Below are 23,477 nucleotides of genomic sequence, written 5' to 3' on the forward strand. Positions count from 1 at the left end.
CTAGGGTCCGGAATCAGAAAATCACTTAATCATACGCTTGATATTGCTTATGTGCTTAATATTAAACATGTGTTTAAGTGCAGTCCTTAATGCAGAGCATCCTTAGGGGATGCTCTGCATTAAGGTATAAGTGAGTTTTCAAAAATGGGTATTAAACATAAGCATGAAAGAGAAGATGGGCAAACATTTGTATCGAAGGATTAAAATCTCCTACCAGCTAAACAACAAATGTACTTGCTTTTATAGCAGAAATACTCCTTGTACTCTGGGTCATTTTCCTAAATTTCCATTGCTGATTTGCAACTGTAAAGTGTAAACCATTCCCTATCTGAAAACAAGGAACAAATTCAAGCAGACTGCTGCATTCAGATACTGACACTGGTGTTGCAGTTTGAGTAGAGAGAGATTTTTCTTAGAGGCAGATTAACCAGCTTCTATAGGAGAAAACTCTGGAAAATGATAAAAAGTATAGCTGCAAGGTACAAAGGAGTATTAGCCATTGTCATCACCATGCATGGTTATGAAAGAAAAGGACATAACGTGTAAGAAAAATTAAAGAAAGAAAGAAAAGAAAAGAAAAATAGAAAAAGACAAATGAAAAGAAAAGACCTCTTTCTTTGACACAGAAAAGATAATGCTTGTGGGGGCCGTGTTGCATCTGGATTCATGGCACATTCTCCCACTCTTATGTTAATTTTTTTTGCATAAATCAGAAGCAACTAATTAAAAAAGAAATATTTAATTCTGACATGTTCTTTGAACTGGTGTTCCATCTGGTTCTGTTTGAATAGTAAAATCTGCTGTAGTTGTAAAAATTGGCAAGCGGCACTCTGGTAAAGAGAAACAAAAGAGACTCAGTACAGCAGGTTAATACACTAGCATTTCAACTTGAGACATTTCCAGAATTCAGCAAACCAAGTTGCTCCAGTATGGAAACTATCAAGATCAAATGTGAAAGAGAAAATGCTGTTAGTGGGGTGGGAGAAGCACTGTCCCGGCATACATTAGCTCTGTGTGATATTTATAGTGTTAGTCTTTGGAAAGAGTTGGATTTAAAAGCACGGGGAATGCAATATTCTTCTGAAATGGGCTAAATGGATTTTGTGAAATGCATTCAGTGCAGATACAATGGTAAGAAAAGGTCCTTCAAACGCTCATTTCCACCTTAAGTATTTTTTTAATTTTCTGATGTAGTAAATTACATTCAGATGAATTAAAAAAATCTCCTCTTCCAAATTTATTTCTTACTTGATAACTCCTTAGAACCTGGACACTGAGATACAATAAATTCTGATAACAAAGAATGAAAAATGGAATAGTATTTGGATTTCTATGGACTCTAGGATCCAAGTAATCAGCACCTTCTGCAATTTGAAACCTCTCTGTAGCAGCGAACAGAAAGGCTGATTAACTCCCCATGCTTTAGAAAGATTGTTTTACATCTTCTGGGAGCATATCTTACTGTGAAATATTACTTCTTTAAAATGAAAACCTTTGCTTCAACACTACATTAACTTGCAGATGGATAGCTTGGACATTTACAATGACTTGGTCAGATAAAGGAAAAAATGTGAATGGCCCTTTTTCATCAAAAAATACTTAGGAATCCTTGCTGAGCAATAAATGATTCAGGAACTTAATACTTTTAATTAACGCCTTTTGAATACTTATTTGTAATTTACATTTATTTTTAAACCTGATCTTAATCCTGTGATCTGGAATGAAGACAAGTGTTTTGTGTAGTCTGAGTGTACCCTTCTCAAGTTTGTGTTAAAAATTATAGAACTGGAAAACTGTGTAGCAGTACTTACAGAGCCAGTCTCTTCTAATTGAAGAACATAATTGTAAGATTTTTTTCAAAGTAACTGAACAAACTAACATTCATGAATGAAAAGCAAGCACCCTAAAGACTTGCAGACAAATTATTTTACAGGTGAATGCCTAGGCTTTGTGTGACTGTCAAATTTCACCCATAGAGTTTTGCTGCCAAATCATTTTACTCTGTTTCACTTACACTAAGCCCAGGTAAGTATGTCCTGTGGAGATCATAGCCCCACTATCTAATAATCTTTGAAATTTTGAATCAAAGTATAATACTTTATGCATGTAAGCATGCACATTTAACCTTAGTTGCTTCCTATTTTTCTGCTTTATCACCCATACTAATGTGATAGAAGGAAGCTAGTAAGTAGGAGGATGATATATTATGATGGATATAACTTCTCATGATTCAGACCTTGAGCAAGCAGAGATATCTGCCTGTGTAATCTCTTTCATGCAAGAAGCGTCCCACTAAAATCACCAGGGTTTTGTACACGTGGATTCTTTAGAAGGATTGGTGGTATGGTTATGTCAACAAAAAGAATCAAAAAATGGGTAAATCACCATTTTTTAAAAGAGGCATCTTCTTTTCCTTTTAAAAGATAGGGCTCATATCCATGTGCATAGAGATAGATAAGCAGGCTGTGTTATATGTGAATATCCATGGCTTCTTGGAATCAATTGGTAGTTGTGTCATTCTAGAAATTTGGCCCAATCTCTGCAAATCAGGTTCAAAGTCATTTTTCCTTTTCAAAGGGAGAACTGTCAAGTAGAGCTGTGTGAAGCTTCAGGTGTTGATTCAATTCAGAGGAGATTCAGCCCAATTCAGTTGCTGAATCTCTGAATCCAAATTGAATTGGAAGACCAATAAAAAGGTCCAAATTGATTTGAAGCTCTCTGAATTGATTTGGAAAAGATTCAGAGAGCTTCGGAGATTCAGGCAGTCCCCGCGCGCTACCACAGGAAGCTGCACCCGGACTCTGTGCCAGTAAGTAGGAGGTGGGGGGTGGGGCTAGAGGAGGGGGTTAAGGGACCATGGGGGGACCCCAGCCAGACCCCATCCCCTGACTGCTCCCCCAGCCCCCCTGAGCATCCCCCAACCCCTGCTTGCTCTCCCAGCCCTGTCAATGGCTGCTCCACCTGGCCCCAGCATCCCAGCTCTTAAAAAGAAAAAAGCCCCACATTCACCAGATACTGCAGCAGCCATCGGGGCTTCTGGTGGCTTGTGGCAGAGTCACCCATGCAGCATGGGGCAGTGGAGGGCAGCGGGGATCACCCCTTCCCCCCCGCCTGGCAGGAGCCAATGTGTGCGGGGCTTTAAAAAAAAACCTGCTGGGATGCTGGGGCCGGGTGGGGTAGTCATTGATGGGGCTGGGAGAACAGGCAGGGGATGGAGGATCATGGCAGAGCCCCCCCCACGCAGCATGGGGCAGTGGGGTGCAGCAAGGATCGCCTCCCTGCCTGGTAGGACCTGGTGAGTTTTTTTCAGGCTTTTCTTTCCCTGTTTTTTTTAAAGAGTCAGGACACTGGGGCTGGGAGGGGCAGCCATTGACGGGGCTGGGAGAGCAGGTGGGGAATGGGGCCTGTTTGATTAGGAGATTTGGCCAATTTGGTGGTGGCCGAATCTCCAAATCAGATGTGGTTGAATCGATTCGGGACAGTGATTCAAATCCCTGAATCAAATCAATGTCCCCCGAATAGGTTGAATCTGCATCTGAAGTGAATACTATCCGCTTTGCACAGGCCTACTGTCAAGCTGGATAGCCCAAAAAATGACTCCACAATTCTTGCATTAAACTTAACATATGTTACCTTTTGTTTCCTGATAGCCTAATACCAAGTCTTTAAATGTGTAGGCTTTATGCATTCCCCCTGGTGAAAAAGCCAGTGACTATGACTATCTACAAGTGTTACATTTCTACTCAGAGAATTGCTGTTCCCCCAGTAGAAACCATGAGTGTACACTGTTCATGCTGTTTCTCCCAGAACAAAAATGGCAGTTCTGGGAGAAAAATAACCAAACTCCAACTGGATAGAAGTGGTTCCTAGGAAAGTTTCAGGAGCAGATTTTTCCACCCTTCCCATAGACTGCTTGTCTACAGCCTTTGTCTGCATCTGCTTAGTTTGCCCTGTTCCTGGGCACTGAGACCTGGGCAGATGCAGCAGTTCCCCTGCTCATTTCTCACAACAGAGTCCCCATTGTGAGGAGTGGATGTGGGCTTTGTTGTGCTGCTGGTTTCTGGGACTGGCCTAGGAGGAGAGAAGAGCAGCAGCCACTGCTCTTTGCCTCTTATAGTAGTCCCTAGTTTGGGGAAAAGGCTGGGGAACTTTGTAGTTCTTTCTAGCTTCCCCCTGCTGCCCAACTGAGTGGTAGAGACAGGATTGGAAAACCTGGGATCTGGGAATTGGGCTCAGAGAGGCTATCCCCAAGCCCAGTTCCTGGCCCTCAGGCCTTAAATTCTGTGTGCGCCATTCAGTTGGGTGATGCATGCAGCAAGTTAAAAGCTTTGGAGCTGGGACTCAGGTCCAGGGAGGCTCTCCCTGTTTCCCAATGCTTCTGGCTTCAAATCACCCTACATGCAGCCTGTCTGGGAAGCAGCACATGAGAGAGTTTCTGGAAAAGGCATGGGGGTGGGGGTGGAGTTCTGGACTGCATGAGACCATTTAAAACCCAGGGGGCTGCCTACTAACAACCTGTCCCTCTCTCAGGCATAGGAGAAGATGGGGTGCCAAGTAATGGGCCTTTTAGGCTAGGGACAGACATTACACTTAAACCAGTTTAAATGATCAGAAACTGGTTTAAAACTGTAACAGAACATATGTTCAGTACACATAAACTAGTTTGAAAATAGCAGAAACCGGTCTGAGTTAAACCTGATTGCGTGTAGTATCAGATTTAACTGATTTGGGTCAAACCAGTTTATATAATGTCTGTTCCAGACCCGTTGCTGGTTTAAGTTAAACCAGACTCCCCCAACAACCCAGCATGCTCTCTGGGCTGGGCGGGGCTCTTTGCTCCACAGCAAAGCTGGCCCCTCCCCTCTGGTTCCTGGCTGGAGCTCTGGCAGAGACTGCAGGCTGCTTTTCCCTCTCCCCCTCACCACTCTCTCTGCCTTGCTGAGAGGTGTGTGTATATTAGCTAGCAGCCCACATGCTAGCTATCGTCCATGCTACAGCAGACTGGACAAAGTCAGAATCAACAGGTAGCTGGTAATGTTCCTCTGTTATTTTCTTAATGGGGTGATAAACACTGTGCCATCAATTTCCTGCTGGGCTGCTGGGGGGTGGGGAGGGGGGATCCTCCCTAATCAGAGCCACCTGCCTGGTCCTGGTCACACCCCCATTTAGCTAAGCATTGTAGAAGGGAAGGGATGGCTGTTCTAGCACCCTCTGGCTGCTAGCCTGAGCCACTTCAGACATTTACCTGCATGTCTGAGATGTCTGTACAGTTACAAACTGATGTAGCCTAGCCAGGTTAGATTAACCCGCAAAGATTGAATCAATTCAGGTTCAGGCTTTTTAAATGTCTGTCCCTAGCCTTAGTGTCCCCTGGCTGGAGAGCTTGTCTGTGTAGCTCTCTAGCCAGAGGGATAGAAGATATGTATGCTCCAGCTCCAGGGCTATTTTTCTACTGGTAATAATTTCATAGAAATTACCAGTAAAAATGAACACCTGTATGCAGTCTATATCTAGATGTTGTGGTGAGAAAGAGGAGAGAGAGAGAGAGAGAGAGATGCATACCAATATTACGTCCAAGATTACTTCACAGTGTTTCAGGATGTGATGTGGCAAGGCTTGTAACCCAGCAGAAGGTAAGTTCCATTTGATAGTTACTATTTAGTAGTAACAGCATGGCATTAGAAGGGTACCTGCTGCCATTCATACTCTTTCAATTCCAGAGGAGGTGGAGAGCAAGGAGGAACAGTATAGAGACTAGTTAATGATGATTCAAACTGCATGAACTACTCTGAATGTTTCACTTGGCCATCAGTAGCTGAAAGGGACTTGACATTTGTACACATGCATGTGCTGCAGCACTGGGGGCTTTTAAAAGCACCTGGAACTGCATCTTATGCAATTGTGTAAGTGGCAAAATGTGTGTCAGTGCTGAGAAAATGGTGGTAGCATGCTTTTGAACTAAAACCTATCGAAGGCCACCATTTTTTGTGCGCTGATGTGCATTTCACTGCTTATACAACTGCATGAGTTTGCTTTGCATGTCAGCTCGTGTGCAGAGCAAACTCATTTAATCTCGGAGCATGAAAATATATGTGTATAAATGCCTGATGTGTAGTGTGGCAGTTCCTCAGTTCTACCCTTTTTCCAGCATGATTTTAGTTCCACGCACATGGATTTAATTTTGAAGGTTTTTCATGGTCAGAGGATGATGTCCTAGAGCCTCTATTCTCACCTTCTGTGCTCCCCACCTCTGTTCTATAGAAATTGCTCCCTTCTGGCTATATAAAAGGCACCGTGATCTAATTTTGGTTTTGGAAAGCACACGCAGGAGTGGAACATCCTCAGTGGGAATGTCACTATAAAAAGGCTCATTGGCAAGAGTAGTTAATTTTTGGGGCACAGCATTTTAAACTTATTTCTATACAACAAGGGCCATACATGTCATCAGTAGAACTTGATCTTAATAAGAGTTGCAATGATGAATGGAGGAAAGTGACTGTGATCCTAAGAGGGACCGGCCAGAAAGCCACTTTATACTAAAACAATTCACAGCCTTAAGTGTAATTAGCTAAAATGTACTGCTTTCCCAATTTATGCCACAAAGGGACAAGTTTATCCTTGAAATAGCTTTAGTTGTTAAAGCTGCACCAGGAATAAATTTGGCTCAATGATTTCAACATAGGAGGCCACAAAGAAGAGAAAGAACAGGCTACATAGGTACAGCTGGCTGTTAGAAGTTATGTGTAAACAGTCGGTCTCTGAAGAGAAGCCAGTTGTTCCTGAGAACAGACGAGATGAGACTCAGTTTAATGTTTGGTCAACTGTGTTTTCTCTGCTGGAAGCTTTTGTTTATCAGACAGCTATGAAGTTAACACTGATGCCTTTTTGTAGATGAATTAAAAAAAAAAACCCTGAATGAAAACATTAGAGGTGAACCAAAAATGGAATTCTTTCCCTGCTGAAATACACCCCTCTATTCCTCCTGTCTTCTCAGCAGGGAGAGAACAAAAAACATGAAAGAGAAGTTGAACTGCTTTCTCATGGGCAGGTATTTACTACTTAGAGGGAATCTCATTTAACCTTCCGCTTTAATTTTTTTGCTGCTGCTGTGACAGTGTCACCAAGCAAATAAAGCAGAATTAAACTCAGACAAAACAGCAAGAAAAAACACGGACAGAGGAGGCAAAAGACTGCAGAGCAACAGAAACCCTGGGGCATGGTTGGGGGACACACAGGACTCATAAGCCCCTCAGCTTCATACCACTTTACAGGTGTGGACAGAATGAGCAAAAATGTTCAATAGTCTCAGTGAGGTTCTCAGCAATATGTCTATCATCCACAATGCAGGAGGCAGGCCCAGAGGAACAAAGCTCTTTAGCTCAGTAACAACTGCTCTTATTAGAACATGCCTCAACTGTGTGCTCTGACCTACAGCACTATATTACTAGCTGCTCCCCTCAGTCATCCACTTCTTGTTCTTGCTTTCTACCTCTCCTGCAATTTGACACTTGCCCTATCTTGTAAATTAATTTGCTACTGCTGTACTTAGGAACAAATCCTGCATCCTCCTTCATGTTTGCAGAGGGCCCTGGCTGCAGTGGAACTGATGTTGTTCCACTGCATGGTGATGGAGAGGGGGAGGGGAGGCAGGGCTGAGTTGCGAAGTTGAGCTGTGCAAACAAGGGATATGTGGTCAAATGAAACGTTTCATTCAGCCTGAACTGAAATAGCTTGTCTTGATTCAAGCATATATACGGCTTAATTGTTTTAAAAATAAAACTGATGAATATTTGGAAATTAATTTAAGGAAAAATATTGTAATCTTTGTTTTAGAAAATATTTTTCTTTCTTTCTCTCCTCCCCCCCCCCCCCCCCCCCCAACAATTTGAAGAAACTTAGAGGAAGGCAGAAAGCATTGCAGGAAAATGAGAAAAAAGAGGCAAAAGCAGTGCAAAGAGTTTTGTGCAGTTCTCCAAACGTCCCTTACCCCTCTCTGGTTTCTTTAGGGCAAAGCTGGTGATTCTTTTGGTTTGCACTAGCACCTGTTTTCTAGGGTTTTACCATATTGTTTCACTACTTGTTGTCAAACTGTATACTTTGTTTCCTTGTCAATAAGTACGGGTACAAGATCTTTATCCTGGATCAGTTAACCTAGGTCCTGGGCTGTGTCATGGTCTATAATGGTACTAATATTTAGAAAGGAAAACCGTTGTATCTTTCTGTACTCTTATGTAAACATATCTGAAGGCCGTGAAATAACCACAATGATTATCCTTACAAAGCTGAACAGATCATTCTAGTTCTTTAAAGTTGTTTGGAGGGGCTCTATGTACTGTAAAATGACAGGGACTGAGTATATAGACTGCATAAATGACTTGTCTTCTAAAAGGGGATGGAGGCAGCTGGGGGGTGGAGGAGGAAGGAAGTGACAATTATTGTGCACTCCCTATTGATGGCTAAGTCCAGCAATGAAGCCTGGGAGTTTCACCTGTCAGGTTGCCCTTCAAAGCTGGGGAGGACTTGAAAGCTGTGTCTTTTCAGGTTCTATCTTATCACACATAGTAGCATGATGCACTTCACTGCAGTGCAAATGCCAGCAGAACAAACAGAGAGAAAAAGAAAAAGAACTTCCCCCCAAAAACCAGGCACCAGCAGCTTGCATTTCCCCAAGCTGTCATATGAAACGTTTCGATAAGCTTGCACGGCAAAGCCAACATAAACAACTGTCTGAGGTAAGACTAAACCTGGTAAAAAAATGAATGTGCCATACAACAGGCTACATATATACTGACTGAATTTTTAAGGAATACCTGATAACGAAATGAGCTAGTTAGACAAATGAAGGTCCAGGATACCAAATGATGAACTAAAATTATTTTCAGATCTGTTACAGAAATAAATACGCTATGCAGCAATTTATACCAGTTCTCATGCTGTTAGGTCTCACTTACAAGGGGATAAATATTAAAGGAATATAGATAACTGCAAGTTTAAAGGAATAAAGACAAATGTGGAAGAAAGTTTGTGGAGCAGATGTGCCTCTTCAAAGCAGATGTACTCCATATATATAAATGTTTAAAATAAATGAGTATCTATATTCACCCACAACAGCAGAGTTAGCAATATACAGTAAATATACAGCTGATATTTTAATCAGTTAGGATTCTCAGAGCATGTCTACACATGCAATTAATGCACAGGAATAAACTCTGGTGCATACTGTGCTGGAGTTTAGTGCTCCTGGGCACTGTGTTTACATACGCACCTAGGACTGCAGCATGTTGAGCTGGGTCAGAGCAGCCCTGGCTGCCAAAGGGTTCGAGGGGATCAGCCTGCCAGCCTGGGGCTGCTCTGACCCAGCTTAATGTGCTGTGGAGGGGGTGGCTGGGGCACGAGGGTGCTTCAGTGTGGGGCTGACAAGTAGGCAGTCCCCACAGTGAAGCACCCTCGTGTCCCAGGCAGCCACATCAATATCTATACATACATTGCTGTGAAGTAAAAAAACTCCACCATGGAATAGTACTTGTGTTTACAAGTACTAACCTATGGCGGAGTTAATTTACTCCATCCTAATAGCTGTGCACATGTAGATGCTGAGATGTTTACTGTGGAGCTAATTAGGCAACTCTGCAGTAAACATCTCATGTAGACATGCTCACAGAGTATTAATGCAGGCAGGTCTGTTCTTATTTCCCTGTGGGCTTATGGTAAATTCCAGATTGGCCTTATAAGCATCGGGGCCCAGGAGAGTGACTGAAAGAAATGGAGTTAAGCTCTTTAGTTAGTCAATATGGAGAATGTGGGTGTATATGTAACATGAAGCAGCATCTTGATGAGGTGCGCTGAGCTTGCTTCACACATGCTAGCTTTGTAACTGTAAATGGTGTAGCCATGTTAGTGTGGTAATGTGCATGCACCAAAAAGCTCTGCTTACTTGTTGAGGAGCTAATGCAAGAAAGGAAGGCATGGGTTGTTTCAGCGCAATCATGGAGCGTCTCAGATGCTGTTGCCTTGGATATGCCTTTATGTACCTCTAAAGGACAAACGATAAGTACCGCCATACTGAGCAATGAGTTGCATTACACCTATCCAGTCAGAAGTGTGGAATGCGTCGGTTTATCTGGACAATCACCCCTCTCTAGGGGTTAGTCATCAGAATCTGGGCTGTGCATTAGATACCACCATCTCTTTTGGTTCCTGAGCTTAGAGTTCTCCTCTTGAGGTACGTACTTAACATCCATCTCCTGAGGGTGTTGTCATCCACATTTTACAGAACCATCTAGCTGTTAGAGCAACCTGCCAGCAAGTGAGAGAACTTGCATCTTCCCCCGCTCAACACCGAACCACCTGGGTATTGGCATAATCTCAAGGGAGACCTTCTAGCCAAGGGGTGTCCAACCTTTTTGAATGTGGGGCCGGATCACAAACTTTTTATCACCCAGTGGGCTGGCGAACCATATTCCAAGACCTCACAGGAAGTGACATCACATCAGGAAGTGATGTCACGTGACCTTTGACACCACCGAAGTTGCAGGAAGTGACAATGAAATGGGTCTGCTCTGCACGGGAACTTACCCCGTGCCTCCGTCTGCCCTGGCCTGGCCCTGAGGTACCCCCAGCTCCGCACGGGAACTTACCCCGTGCCTCCGTCCGCCCTGGCCTGGCCCTGAGGTGCCCCCAGCTCCACAAGGGAACTTACCCCGTGCCTCCATCCTCCCCGGCCCAGCCCCGAGGTGCCCCCAGCTCTGCACGGGAACTTACCTCGTGCCTCCATCCACCACGCATGCGGGCAGGGTGCGGGCCATACTGCAGCTCCCCCAGCCACGTGCTGGGGGCAAGGGGTGGAACCCAACCCCAGCTCCAGTCAGGCATGGCTGGGGCAGCCCTGCTCTGTGCAGCCCTTGGGGCAGCTGCGACAGGACCCGGCTCACTGATGAGCCGGGCCCCACGGGGGCAAGCAGCTCCTCTCCCCTCACTGCTGGCTGGGGCCCATGGGCTGGCCCTGCCTGCCTCACCACTGCCGTGGATCCGCGCTCTGCCCCCGCAGCTCTGCCACCGCTGTGCGCAGGTCAGATAAAATGGCTTGGCGGGCCGCATGTTGAACAAGCCTGTTCTAGCCTTTCCATTGATCCTGGGCAGCACAAAGGCAAGAATCATGAGACCAGAAGGAAAACAAGCAAGAGGGAGCCTGACTCAGCAACTGAGTGGGTAGGGTACTTCATGTTTGAGGGTGTGTGCTGGGCTCTTGTATATACTTCTCTTTGTGCATTTTGCATTAGACATCTATTTAATAGTAAAGAAAAATAATTCTGAGACTGGGTGTAGACCAATTCCCTCCTGGCTGAGAACTTGAACCACTAGACTGCTGAGTCAGGCTGCCTCTTGCTTTCTTTCCATCTTGCCCCATGAATCCCCAGTCATTGGCACCTAGAGAGCTCTGTGTTTGTAAATGCAGGCATTGAATATATTTAGATATTTAATGAGTTTTGTGGCTGCTGAAGCAGAGATATTCTGGATTGCTTTTTGTAACCCATACATCTAAATTTTGTCTAAGTCCTATTTAATCACTTAGCACACTGAAATGGATCTGGCTCCAATGCCAGACCTGGTATACATGGCTTTCTGTATACCAGCTGCTGGAGGCAACAAAAAGCTGGGAACACTGATTTTGTCTTAGATCAGCTGATCCTCCTGAGGACAACAGGGCCTAGCGGTCACTTTGCATAGATGTCTACATGCCACGCAAAAGTGTGATATAAGAATAAAAACTAGTGATTTTCAACTATGGTGCCTCGGTACCCTGGGGTGTCATGACTCATGAGATCCTTTTAAGGGTGCCACACAGTATTAGCACTGTCAGGTGTGTGAACACTTACAGATGATTCACAAGATAAACACAGAGATTTCAGATAAGAATCCCCTAGTGTCAAAAACACTCTGACTTGTCTTGGTCTTCGTTAGTTCTTTTCAACAGAAGAATTTCTCTATTATTTTCTGGTAGTCCAATAATGTGTGCAAGCTAAGAGTTGGCATTTTCTGAGCAGTGCCTTAAGCCTAAGAATGTAGAGAACTGCTGATCTAGCCAGACAGACAGAGAGTTAAGGGAGACAGAAATGCCCTGCTCCATGTCCAGAAGCCTGAGCTCAGTGTAAACTAATTGTCTGTATGCAGGGGTGAATGCAGAGGGGCTCTGGTGATGTGGTCACAGCCCCCTTTGGCTGTGCACAGCATGCACAGTGAGCTTTCAGAGCTCACTGGCATGTCAGCGGAGCTCCTGCTGGGAGTTGTATGCGTGCCTTGAGAACTATGGCTAAGTACAGAAAGTCAACAAGCCTGAGGCTGAATTGATTTAAACTAGGCAGCTGCATAGGATGAACCGATAATCAACTGAACTGACATTCAGTTTTTAATTGGGAAAGGCAGTGGGGTGGGGGGAGGAGGTGGTCTGCACAGACATGGGCATCAAGCAGGCTAAGGAGCAGAGGGTGAGGCAGCCCCTGCTCCACTGGAGCAGGTAGCATAGTTCAGGACTGCAAAGCATGCTGGGATGCTGGGGGTCTGTGAGTTAAATTGAACCAGGAAGGGAGGGGATCTGGGTCAGAAGTTCCATAAACTGGTTTGACCTAAATCATGTAAGTCTGATACTACATCCAACCAGGTTTATCTTAAACTGGTTTTGGTCATTTTGAAATCAGTTTATGTGCACTGAACTTCTTCTTCTGTTACAGGTTTAAACGAGTTTCTGATTGCTTAACCCAGTCTATGTGTAACTTATGTCCCTAACCTATGAGCTCACTGGGTGGTCAGTGCTAGGTCTGCCTAGAAAGTCTGCACTGCTGCTCTTCACTCTTCCCCTCCCTTCTCCACTCCTGAATTCAGCAGCAGTTGAAAGAAGTTCAGCCCTTGCTTCCATGCAACTCTGAGAGGAGGGCTATGCACCCATGCCACTCATACCTTCTTTCTTCTGCTGCATAAGTCAGTAGGGGAAGGTGGGAGGGCAAGAGTGAACAGCAGCACCACACACATCCTGTGCTCTAGATCTGCTTGAAACAGGGATCCCTGGACAGACCCCGTGCTGACCAGCTGGTGGGTTCACTGAGCTAATGGTACATGTGTAGCTCCAGCCAGAGCTGCAATGACGTGCAGGTGAGCACCAGAGTGCTCACTATCATCTAGAATCACAGCAAAGGGTTGTGGCCATAACCTTGTCAGCTGTGTGGCATATGCACAGTGAGCTCTCTTCACAGCACATGTGCCACAACACCAAAGGGAGTATGGTTGCACCTCTGTCACTACAATCCTGGATCTGCCCATGCTTGTGCTCTTAATAAAATGGCTCTGGAGGGTTTACATGGTTTTGCAGGAGGGAAATAAAATGGCACTGCCCAAAAACCATTGTTCAAACCACAGAAGGAACAAAGATGATTTATGCCACGTGGACTAGAAGAAATATTTTGATAGAAACTTGCAGATTCTGCAGTAAACTTAGCCAAAAGGTGTTACCCACAAAGGGTTTTAAAATCTGCACTGTTATGAGGATTAATGATAGCGTAGTTTACCAGTGACCCTAATAATAAGTCTCCTTTCAAAACCACACACACATTATTCTCAGGTGCCTTCAGTTTAACATACTCTATTTGGTGTTATGCTCTTTCTACAGCACTCCATTCTTTCACATTCCTCCTTTGGGGGAGCTAAGATCTATTACAGGGGCTCAGCGATGTAAGGGACTGCCATGTTTAGGACTGTATGATTTTTGCTCAAGGGCTTCCAAAACCTGATATGAAAGTTATTTAAATACAGGGGTCTCATGTGTTACATTACACACTGTGTAAATATAACTGTTGTTGCTAAATTTGAACATTAAATATACTCTGTAAAAATACAGTTACTGCAGCCAGGGTAGAAATCAGCCATCTCTTTTGAGGAAATGTCTTGAAAGTGCAATCATAAAATCCTTACATGTTATGGATTTCATTAACATTGTACTCCCCTAGGATTCCCAATTGTACAATAACAGGAGTTCTTTAAATTTTAAATACCACAGACAGGAACAGTTTCACGAAAAACAGATGTGGAACCCTTGCCCTGGCCTTCTTACTGGTTCTAAGAGCTGAAACTGGCTGGTAATTGATACCTATTAACGTGTTTGTTGTTTAGATTAGCCAAATTGAAACACTATACTGTTTTTCCCATGAAAAGATACATTAATGAGGGACATTTTAGCTTAGATTTCAGTGGCAATTCCTTATCCTTAATTAAATTAAATTTAAAGGGTTGAAGCTTTTTATTTTTAAAAAAATTCTGTTATTTTACCTTTTAAAAGGAATCTGAATGTGTGAAATATAGTGAAATAAGCAAGTAGGTTTAGCTGAAGGTCAGGGAGCCAGTAACAACCCATGTGACATTAAACTAACTTAGGCTTGTTTTTGCTAACTCTCGTCACATGCATTCCCTTCATGTCTTAATTCCATTCTTATTAGCACATTCATCGACAATATTTATATGTTTCTAAATTCCTCCCTTCGCACACTGGAAGCGATCCAGCCTGGGGTGACTCTGCTACAGACAATGGAAACACTCCAAGGCTCAACCTCGTCCAGCAAATTTAACAAATTTGCATAAGCCAAAAGAGCATGGAGACAGAGGCCAATAAATAATACAATGTTGTTGATGATTGTTTGTGTCTGTGATTTTGATGAGTATTTCAAAACAAAAAGATAAGAAGAAGCTTGTCTGGTGTGCAGTTGATGTTCTGACGAGCTCGAGAATTAGTGAGAAATCTTTTACAGCCACACAGGGAGATGTTAGTGTTTCTACCACATGTCTGCAGCTGGAATTCATGTAGATCTATTTCCAATAAAATTACAGCCAATATTTTGCTAAGTTTCTTGATTGAAATGGTCCTAGGAACATCAACAGGTACAGCCAGTCAAAAAGCCTGAGCCTGAATTGATTCAATCTTTGCAGGTTAGTCTAACCTGTGTAGATTGAACCAATTTGCAAGTGAATAGACATTCACTTTTGATTCTGGAAATGCAGCCACATACCTGCTGTGGCTTCAGCTAGAAGCCAGGGAGTGCTAGAGCAAGCTCTCCCTTTCCTTCGGCAGCAGCCACAAGGCTGGAAAGAAGCTGACCTGGGGGCGGAGGGTCTGAATCATAGAATCATAGAACCATAGGACCGGAAGGGACCTGTAAGATCATCAAGTCTAGTCCCCTGCCATGGGCAGGAAGTTATTGGGCTCAGACAAGCTTGACAAGGTGCTTGTCCAGCCTCATTTTGAGCACCTCCAAGGAGGATGACTGCACCACCTCAGCTGGGAGTGTGTTCCAGATTCTGGTGACCCTTACAGAGAAAATGTTTTTTCTTATGTCTAGCCTGAATTTACCCTCTATTAATTTATGCCCATTGGTCCTTGTCCTCCCTTGAGGTGCCTTCCTGAAGAGTTGTTCCCCTAGTTTTTGGTGCTTGCCCCTGATGTACCTGTAGGCAGCTATCAAGTCACCTCTCAGCCTTCTCCTACTCAGACTGAACGGGCCCAGTTCCTGGAGTCTCTCGTCATAGGACCTACCCTCCATGCCCTTGACCATACGTGTGACCCTTCTTTGTACCCTCTCGCGCTTATCCACATCCTTCTTGAAGTGCAGTGCCCAGAACTGGACACACTACCCTGGCTGAGGCCTCACTAATGCTGAGTAGAGAGGGAGGAGTACCTCTCTGGATCTATTGGCCACACATTGATTGATGCATGCCAGAGTTCTATTTGCTCTTCTGGCAACCTCACCACACTGTTGACTCATATTCATCTTCTAGTGTATCGTGACCCCCAGGGCTCATTCAGATGCTGTTCCAGCCAGTGGACTACCACCCATTGTGTAGTTATGGTAAGGGTTCTTCCTATCCAGGTGAAGGACTTTGTACTTCTCATTGTTAAACTCATCTGATTTCATTCTGCCCATGAATCTGGACTTTCAAGGTCATCCTGAATCTTTCCCCATACTCTGGTATGCCCACATTTCCCCACAGCTTGGTGTTGTCTGCGAACTTAATCATTAAGCTTTCCACCCCCTCATCCAAGTTGTTAATAAATATATTAAAGAGCACGGGTCCAAGCACCGATCCCTGGGGGACACCACTGGATATGGGCCACCAGGAAGAGGTCATCCCATCAATTACAACTCTCTGGGAGCAGCCTCTAAGTCACTTTTCCACCCACCTCACTGTAGACTGGACAAGCCCAGTACCCTCCAGTTTGATTGAGAGAATCTCATGGAAAATGGAGTCAAAGGCTTTACTGACATCTAAGTAAATGACGTCAACCTTGTGACCCTTGTCCAGATGGCCAGTTACTTGGTCATAGAAAGACACTAGGTTAGTCAGGCATGACCTACCCTTGACAAAGCCATGCTGGTTGCTTTGCAACACCCCATTCAATTGCCAGCTTGGGACTGATGGCCTCCTTAACAATTTTTTCAAAGATTTTCCCCAGGACTGAAGTCAGGCTGGCCAGTCTGTAGTTTGCTGGGTCATCCCTCTACCCTTTCTTAAAGGTGGGCACCACATTGGCCTTCTTCCAGTCGTCCAGGACCACTCCAGAGTTCCATGATTCTTTAAACAGCTTGGCCAGTGGTGCTGCTATAAGCTCAGCCAGTTGTTTCAGGACGCTTGGGTGCAGGTCGTCTGGCCCAGCAGACTTGAAAGCGTCCATGTGTTGTAGAAGATCTCTCACTTGTTCAGGACTGATTTCGAGTAATCTGTTGTCTTCCCCACGTTCCCTGGACCTCTGGTCAAGCGAACAACTCCTGTTTGGTTTCAGGAATATCAATGTGAAGTATGTATTTAGGAGTTCTGCCTTTTCCCAGGCGTCGATTGTTGGCTGCCCCTGAGCATTCAGTAAGGGTCCCAGATCCTGATTTTTTTCTTGCTTCCTATGTATCTGTAAAAGGATTTTTTGTTGTCTTTTATGCTGGTTGCCAGCTCTATTTCCATGCCCGCCTTAGCTTTCCTTGTCTTGCATTTGCAAGCCATGGTGATACAGGTGTATTTCTCTTTGGTAGCTGATCTGTTCTTCCATTGCTTATATGCTTCTTTCTTTTTCAATAGCTCCCTAATATGCTTTTTGAGCCAAGTGGGTTTCTTGGTTTTTTTCCTGCTTTTTGTCCATGTGGGGATGGCCTGTTTTTGAGCTATGAGAATTGCCTTCTTAAGGAAGCGCCAGCATTCTTGGACTCAAATCCTCCAGTTGCTAGTCACAGAGGGCCTCTTCTTCTAGCCTCTTGACCCTGCCAAAATCTGCCTTCCTGAAATCTAGAATGTCTGTTCTGTTGACTGATTTCCCAGTCTTCCAGAGGATGGTGAACCTTATCAGGTTGTGATCACTGTAACTCAGAGTACCACCAATTCTTAGGTCACCTATCATGTCCTTCCCCTTGGTCAGCATCAAATCCAGAGTGGCCTTACCCTTAGTAGGCCCCTCCACAACCTGTGTCAGAAATAGATCGTCTGTTGTTGCCAAAAAGCTGGCTGACCTGCTGGAGGTGGCCAAGTGATCCTCCCAATAGATGTCAGGGTAGTTGAAGTCACCATGACAATCATGTCTCTAGTGTGAGCTGCCTCAGTCAGCTCTCCAGAGAATGCCTGATCGCACTCTTCCTCCTGGGAGGGAAGCCTGTAGTAGACTCCTACCATCAGGTCTCCTTCTCCTGTTCCCCCTTGTATCCTGACCTAGAGGATCTCAAGGGCCCCTTCCCTGCTGTCAAACGTGACCCACAGGGAGGGGTACCATTCTTTCACATAGAGGACCACACCACGCCCCGTCTTGCCAACCCAGTTCTTCCTGTAAAGCAGTGGCTCCCAACCTTTTGTGCCGCGACCCTAAATCTAGGTCGTGACCCCTGCCCCTGTCACCGAATCATTCATGCCCAGCAGCGCTAGCATAGCCCAGGCCGGGATTGTGGGGGGGCAGCAGCAGTGAGAGCCATGCGGACCATGTGCCAGGACAGCCCAATAGGCAGGAGGGGCGGAGTGAGGGGTGGACCTCTCGCGACCCTGATTTGGGTTGCAATCTGAGGTTGGGAGCCACTGCTGTAAAACCTGTAGCCCTCAATATTGACTGCCCAGTCCTGTGTGTCATCCCACCATGTCTCCATCCACCCAATCAGACTGAAATCCTTGTCAGCAAGAAGGAGCTCCAGTTCCTCCTATTTGTTTTCTATGCTTCTGGCATTCCCATAAAGGCACCTGAGTTCCCCCCCCCGGTCATCTCAGATTTTCTGTCATGCTGCCTGTATCTCAAGATGTTAGTACTTATCTGGACATCCATTGCTTGAGCACCCTCCCATGTGTCATTGTGGCTAGAGGATTCATGCACAGCAGTGGAACCTTCTCCCCAGCCCCCCAGATGTGCCTAGTTTAAAGCCTTCCTCAACAAGTTGGCAACTCTTGTAGTGAAGAGCTTCCTTCTGCCTGTGAGATGAATACCGTCCTTTGCATGCAGACCTCTGTAGCTAAACTGCATATCAAGTGCAAGGTATCCAAAGCCCACTCAGTGACACCATCTCTGAAGCCTTTGGTTGAGCTTCTCAATGCGCTTATGCCCCTGATTCCAGCATCCAGCAGATGTGCTAGGCATCCATCACAGCCTGGAGTGCATGGAGGCTGGGACCACAGGCTCTGTCTTTGTGAAGGCCTCTGAGGTACCAGAGGTGGGGGGAGTGTGGTCCATCCAGGCCAGGAAGCCTGGAGGTTCACCGTGCACCTAGCATATTGTAGGGTGAGCTCTGGTCACGTGGCTCCCCAAGTGTAGAAAGTGAAAAAATTCCATTGGAACCTTTAAAAACTTTAAAAACTCATGGCTCATAGCAAGTCTTGTGAGAGCTTGCAGCATGTGAGATTATGGTGCGCCACTTGCAGGGACTGGCGACCAGCCCCTGACATGTCCCGCCAGAGAAGAGGGCTTGCAATTCCCCGCCCCCTTCTCAAGTTCCCATGCTAACTCACGGGTGCCAGGCCCAGAGCGTGCCTGTTTGCTCCCTAAGTAGGATCTGGGGGCAGGGGCTGTGACCCTCCTCAGCTCTGCTCAGCTGCCTCCTCTAGCTAGTGCCCACCCACCATGGGCCCCACTTACCTTCCAGCTCTGTACTCTCAGTCTGAGAGCAAGTAGCTTGTCTTGGTTAGGGTCCACCAGAGGGGTCAGGCCTCTTAGGGGCACAATGGGCTTGCACCCATGTGTCTCCCACCAAGAGCTGGTCATAACTCTGTGGTCAAGCCTTGGCAGGCTGCTGAGTGTGTTTGGGGAGGTGCTGCCTGGGCTAGCTCTGGCCATACCGCCCACTGCATGAGAGGCCAATGGGGTAGAAAGCCGGGCAGATCCCGGCTGGGGTCCCCATGCCTGTGCCCAGAATGGGAGACAGGGAAGTTTAATCCCCTTCCTCCCCCGAGCCTGCTGGCCCATGCCCTCACCACCTCCACTTCAGCGGGGAAAAGTCTGACACGGGCTGCTCTGCCCCCACCAAGCAGACTGGGCTGTGCCAGCCAGGTTTCCCACCCCAGCCCTCTTGTCAGCCAGCCCTCCTTGCTCCAGCTAGGAAACAGAGGGGCAGGGCCAACCCTGTTCTGCTCAAGCAGACAGCACAATCTAGGGCTGAAAAGCATGCTGGGATACTGGGGGACTGTGATTTAGCTGGAACTATGAAGGAGTCTAGGACAGAAGTTCCATAAACCGGTTTGACCTAAATCAGTTAAGTCTGATACTACATTCAACCATAATTTATCTTAAACCAGTTTTGACTGTTTTGCAACCAGTTTATGTGCAATTAACTTCTGTTCTGGTGCAGGTTTAAACCAGTTTCTGATCACTTAAACCAGTTTATGTGCAACTTCTGTCCCTAACCAAGGGGAACAATTATATCACATGATGTCTAGATGTCCCTGTTAGAGGGATATTGCTCCCTCTTCAGATCTGTAATGGAAAATTTTCCTCTGTCAAAAAAATTAACCTTGAAGGGGAAGAAAGAAAGAAAAAGATAAAGATAATATTTGTCATATGCAAAGAATGGTAAACTGGTAAATGTAGGAAATTAATATTTAGAGAGAAATTTTTTAAAACCTTTGCACAACGTAGAGTTGTACATATCTCATTTCTCCATCCAATTGAATATATGTACACTGGGTGTTTGAGGACAGAGATGGCTAATTTATAATATAGGAGAAGTCTATCCAATGTAAGAGTTTCAGCTTTAGCTTTATTGTTACTCAGCATCTTAAAAAATTTCCTGTATGCAGTTAGGATTACTTTATATTATGCTATGGAAGAGTAAACTTTTATGCAGCATAATTCACATTATTAGACAGCGTATAATTGTACCCAGAAAAAAGCAGCCTTGAACCTTCACACAAGCACCTTTTAATCTACTGTGAATTTTCTCTTAACTAAACACTGACTGGTATTGTAAGGAATGTGTCTTCAGTGGTTTGGCTGTGAACCATTATGGATATGCACATCTTTATTGGGTACTTTTATGTAGAGGAAAAATGGGGTTTCCACCCTTTATTCAGGTAGAATCTCATGCATGGTTTTTTTTTTTAAATGGCACCAAACCAAGACATTTTGTGTAAGATCCTGATTTGTGACACAGAAAGACCAGCACATTTTATAAGTTGCTATATGTTTAAATAAATAAAGATAATCATAATATCAATGATAACTATAATACAGAATAAATTTCTTCCTCTATTTTAGATATCCAAAGCCAAAAAAAAAATTAAGATAATTTAAAAAACACTGCACTTCCTGAAAAGTGCAGGAGCAAGAGATGAATTGTTGAATTTTCCTCAGCTCTCCAAACCGTGTAACTCACAACTGTAGGGCTGTGTTCATTAATACCATATTTCTGTTGTTAAGAAAAAGTAAAAAGTTAAAAAGAAAACGGAACATTTTCCCTAGAATAATATATATGGCCAGATTTCAAAGAGAGTTAGATATTAAATTAGAAGTTAGGTGCCTAAATGGTTTTGTGAATCTGGTTCCTAGTTCATAAGTGAAAGGGTAAAACCTTATGGCTGCTTGTAGACATTTCAAAAACAGCAAACAAAAATGTGCTTTACCAGAAGAAGCAGTGCATTACTTCAACTTGGCTCCGCAGTGTCTGTATAGATCAGGCGCTTCAGCGAGGCTTTTTGGTGCTTTTATCTAAAGTTGATTTAATCAGCTATTAGATAAAAGTGCTGTAAAAGACCCACTCAAGTGCCTGATTCATATGGACTTCAGGCAAGCCAGGTCCAACTAACGCGCTGCCTCTTCTGAGCATGTGCTGGGCTTGGGTGCACAGATACAGTTATCATAAGTTAATAAAGAACACTGACCACATGAATTAGATTTAGCTACTCTTCTTGTTTTAATTAGGCATCAATAAGTGACAGGAAAAAGAAAAGAAAAAAGAAAGAGAGAAAGTCAGCTATAGAAATAGATGAAACACATGGAGTTCGATTCTAGTGCATTCCACACTTTTTCCACACACATTCCAGGGATTTCAGGTGGCAGTGATTAATAATAAACCTAATACTTCTTAAAACTTGGGGGATTTTAACATTTGTTCCTTGGGAAGAAATAAAAGTGAGCTGATTTTTCTTTCTTTTTTTTGTGGCTCTGATTAAGTCCATCGTTTACAATTAGCAAATTTCCAGCAACTCAGGATATGTTGGGGCCTCCTAAGCAGGACACCTGAGAGTCCCATTGTGTTCTAAGATTCAGGATGGAGAGAATTTCCCTATCTTTCTTCCCCTTATTGACTACAGCTCAACATAGTTTTAAGCTTTCTTGCAGACATCAAACCTCACAGGAAACACCAATGTGAACATTCTTATTGAAGGCTAAGGATGCATTGTTTTTATATGTCAGTTAGTAATTTCCTATTGAAAACAATAGAAGCAGAAAGAATGCTCCAGTATTTAAACTACCGTAAGCTTTCAAGCAGGATTATTAATTTAACACGTGAACATTTCTCTTGTTTGTTGCTATCTGCAATAGATTTTGAAAAAAAATTAAGGCAAGAACTATGAACAATTCTATATAAATAATGCAGATACATGTGCTTTTTTTTTTCTCTGTATATGTATGATAGTATGCACAGCTAAATAAATTAATATCTCTCTTTTAATAGAAATGAATTTATTTTTATTCCAAAGCAATTCATAAGGATAGTTGTAACATATTCAGGAGTGATATCAACACCAAACTATGAACCTGAATTAGCAAATGCTTATAAACTTAAGTATGCCCACTAAACTCAGTAAGACTTCTTGTGCATAACTGTCTGCAGGATCAGGGCCTATGCCAACAGTCTCAAGAGCCAAAAGTGACAATCAGGCTGAAAAACGTTCTGTTTTGTGACATGGAAGGATATTTTCTAAGGATCTGACTGAGAACAGTAAATTCATTTCATTTGTAACATATTTGAAGATTGGACTAAGGCTTCTAAGGTGAAATCCTAGTCCATTAAAGCACTGTGCCAGATAATTCGTAAATATTATCAGTAAGAGATAACACATGCTCAGTTTACTGGGCCATTCTACTTTAAGCATATGTTAAACTAATATTGACTTTTCCACTAAACCAAAATCTCTGTTATTTGTGCCCAGAAGACTGAAAAAACAATAGACATAGGAAACATAAGAATTAATCTTTCTGACCTTTTGTTTTTTATACCTTTGGGAATCAGTGTTTGTGTGGGTCTAATAATGAATGCTAGATACTCACTTGCAATGGGTCCTATTGTATGCAGAACTATTTTACAGTTTTATTTACATTTGCCATCGCTATCCTAAATGCACTCCACAGTCATAATTAATATTCTCTATGGAGCTGTATCTTCTTACCTGGATCCATTCTCTGCTGGAATCTTCACCAGGGGTCCATCCATTTTCAGAGTAATTTAATCGGGACCTTTCTGAAGACCAGTTGGTGCTATACTGGGAGGAGGCAGTGATTTGGTCAGAGTGAATTTCTCCTGATTCCATACCTAGCGGTTCCATGCACTGGAAATCTGAAGAAAAATAAATTACCATAATTACTATAGTCAGCTACTTCAGTGTAATAATAAGATAATGAGAATGTTTTCCTGCTTTGCATACAAAAACCTAAAGAATTTATTTTTATGTGAATTTGAACTTCTTTAACAATTTTAAGTACGGCGGTTTTGGGGTTGTAGTGTCATTCTTACTACTGTCACTTGAGTTGCCATGGCAATTCCTGGCATAATAATGCTATACAAATATTTTTAGCCCAGCATCGAAGCCATTTCAATATAGGACAATAGAATTCTCTTTCCCAGGGTAGCAGAGACACTTTAGTGAATTCATAACATAAAACAATTTATGTTCAATCTATAATTATATGCAGAAATGGAAAAAACAAGCAAAGAACTATAAAATAATTTTATTTTTAATTAATTTCATTGCTCTTCACAATGTAGTAC

General features: G+C 43.8%; 1 protein-coding gene across 1 annotated transcript in view; it reads right to left on the bottom strand.

Annotated features, from left to right (window-relative positions):
* The window catches only part of NRP1 (neuropilin 1), a gene marked incomplete at its 5' end in the record, with an annotated part of 150,296 nt that overhangs the window by 45,880 nt on the left and 80,939 nt on the right, over positions 1-23,477 (bottom strand). The window contains 1 exon segment of the mRNA XM_025208478.1: positions 22,879-23,045. Coding sequence (XP_025064263.1) covers positions 22,879-23,045 — 167 coding nt within the window.

Source organism: Alligator sinensis, unplaced genomic scaffold, assembly GCF_000455745.1.
Source record: "Alligator sinensis unplaced genomic scaffold, ASM45574v1 scaffold309_2, whole genome shotgun sequence".
In the NCBI taxonomy this organism is placed as follows: domain Eukaryota; kingdom Metazoa; phylum Chordata; order Crocodylia; family Alligatoridae; genus Alligator; species Alligator sinensis.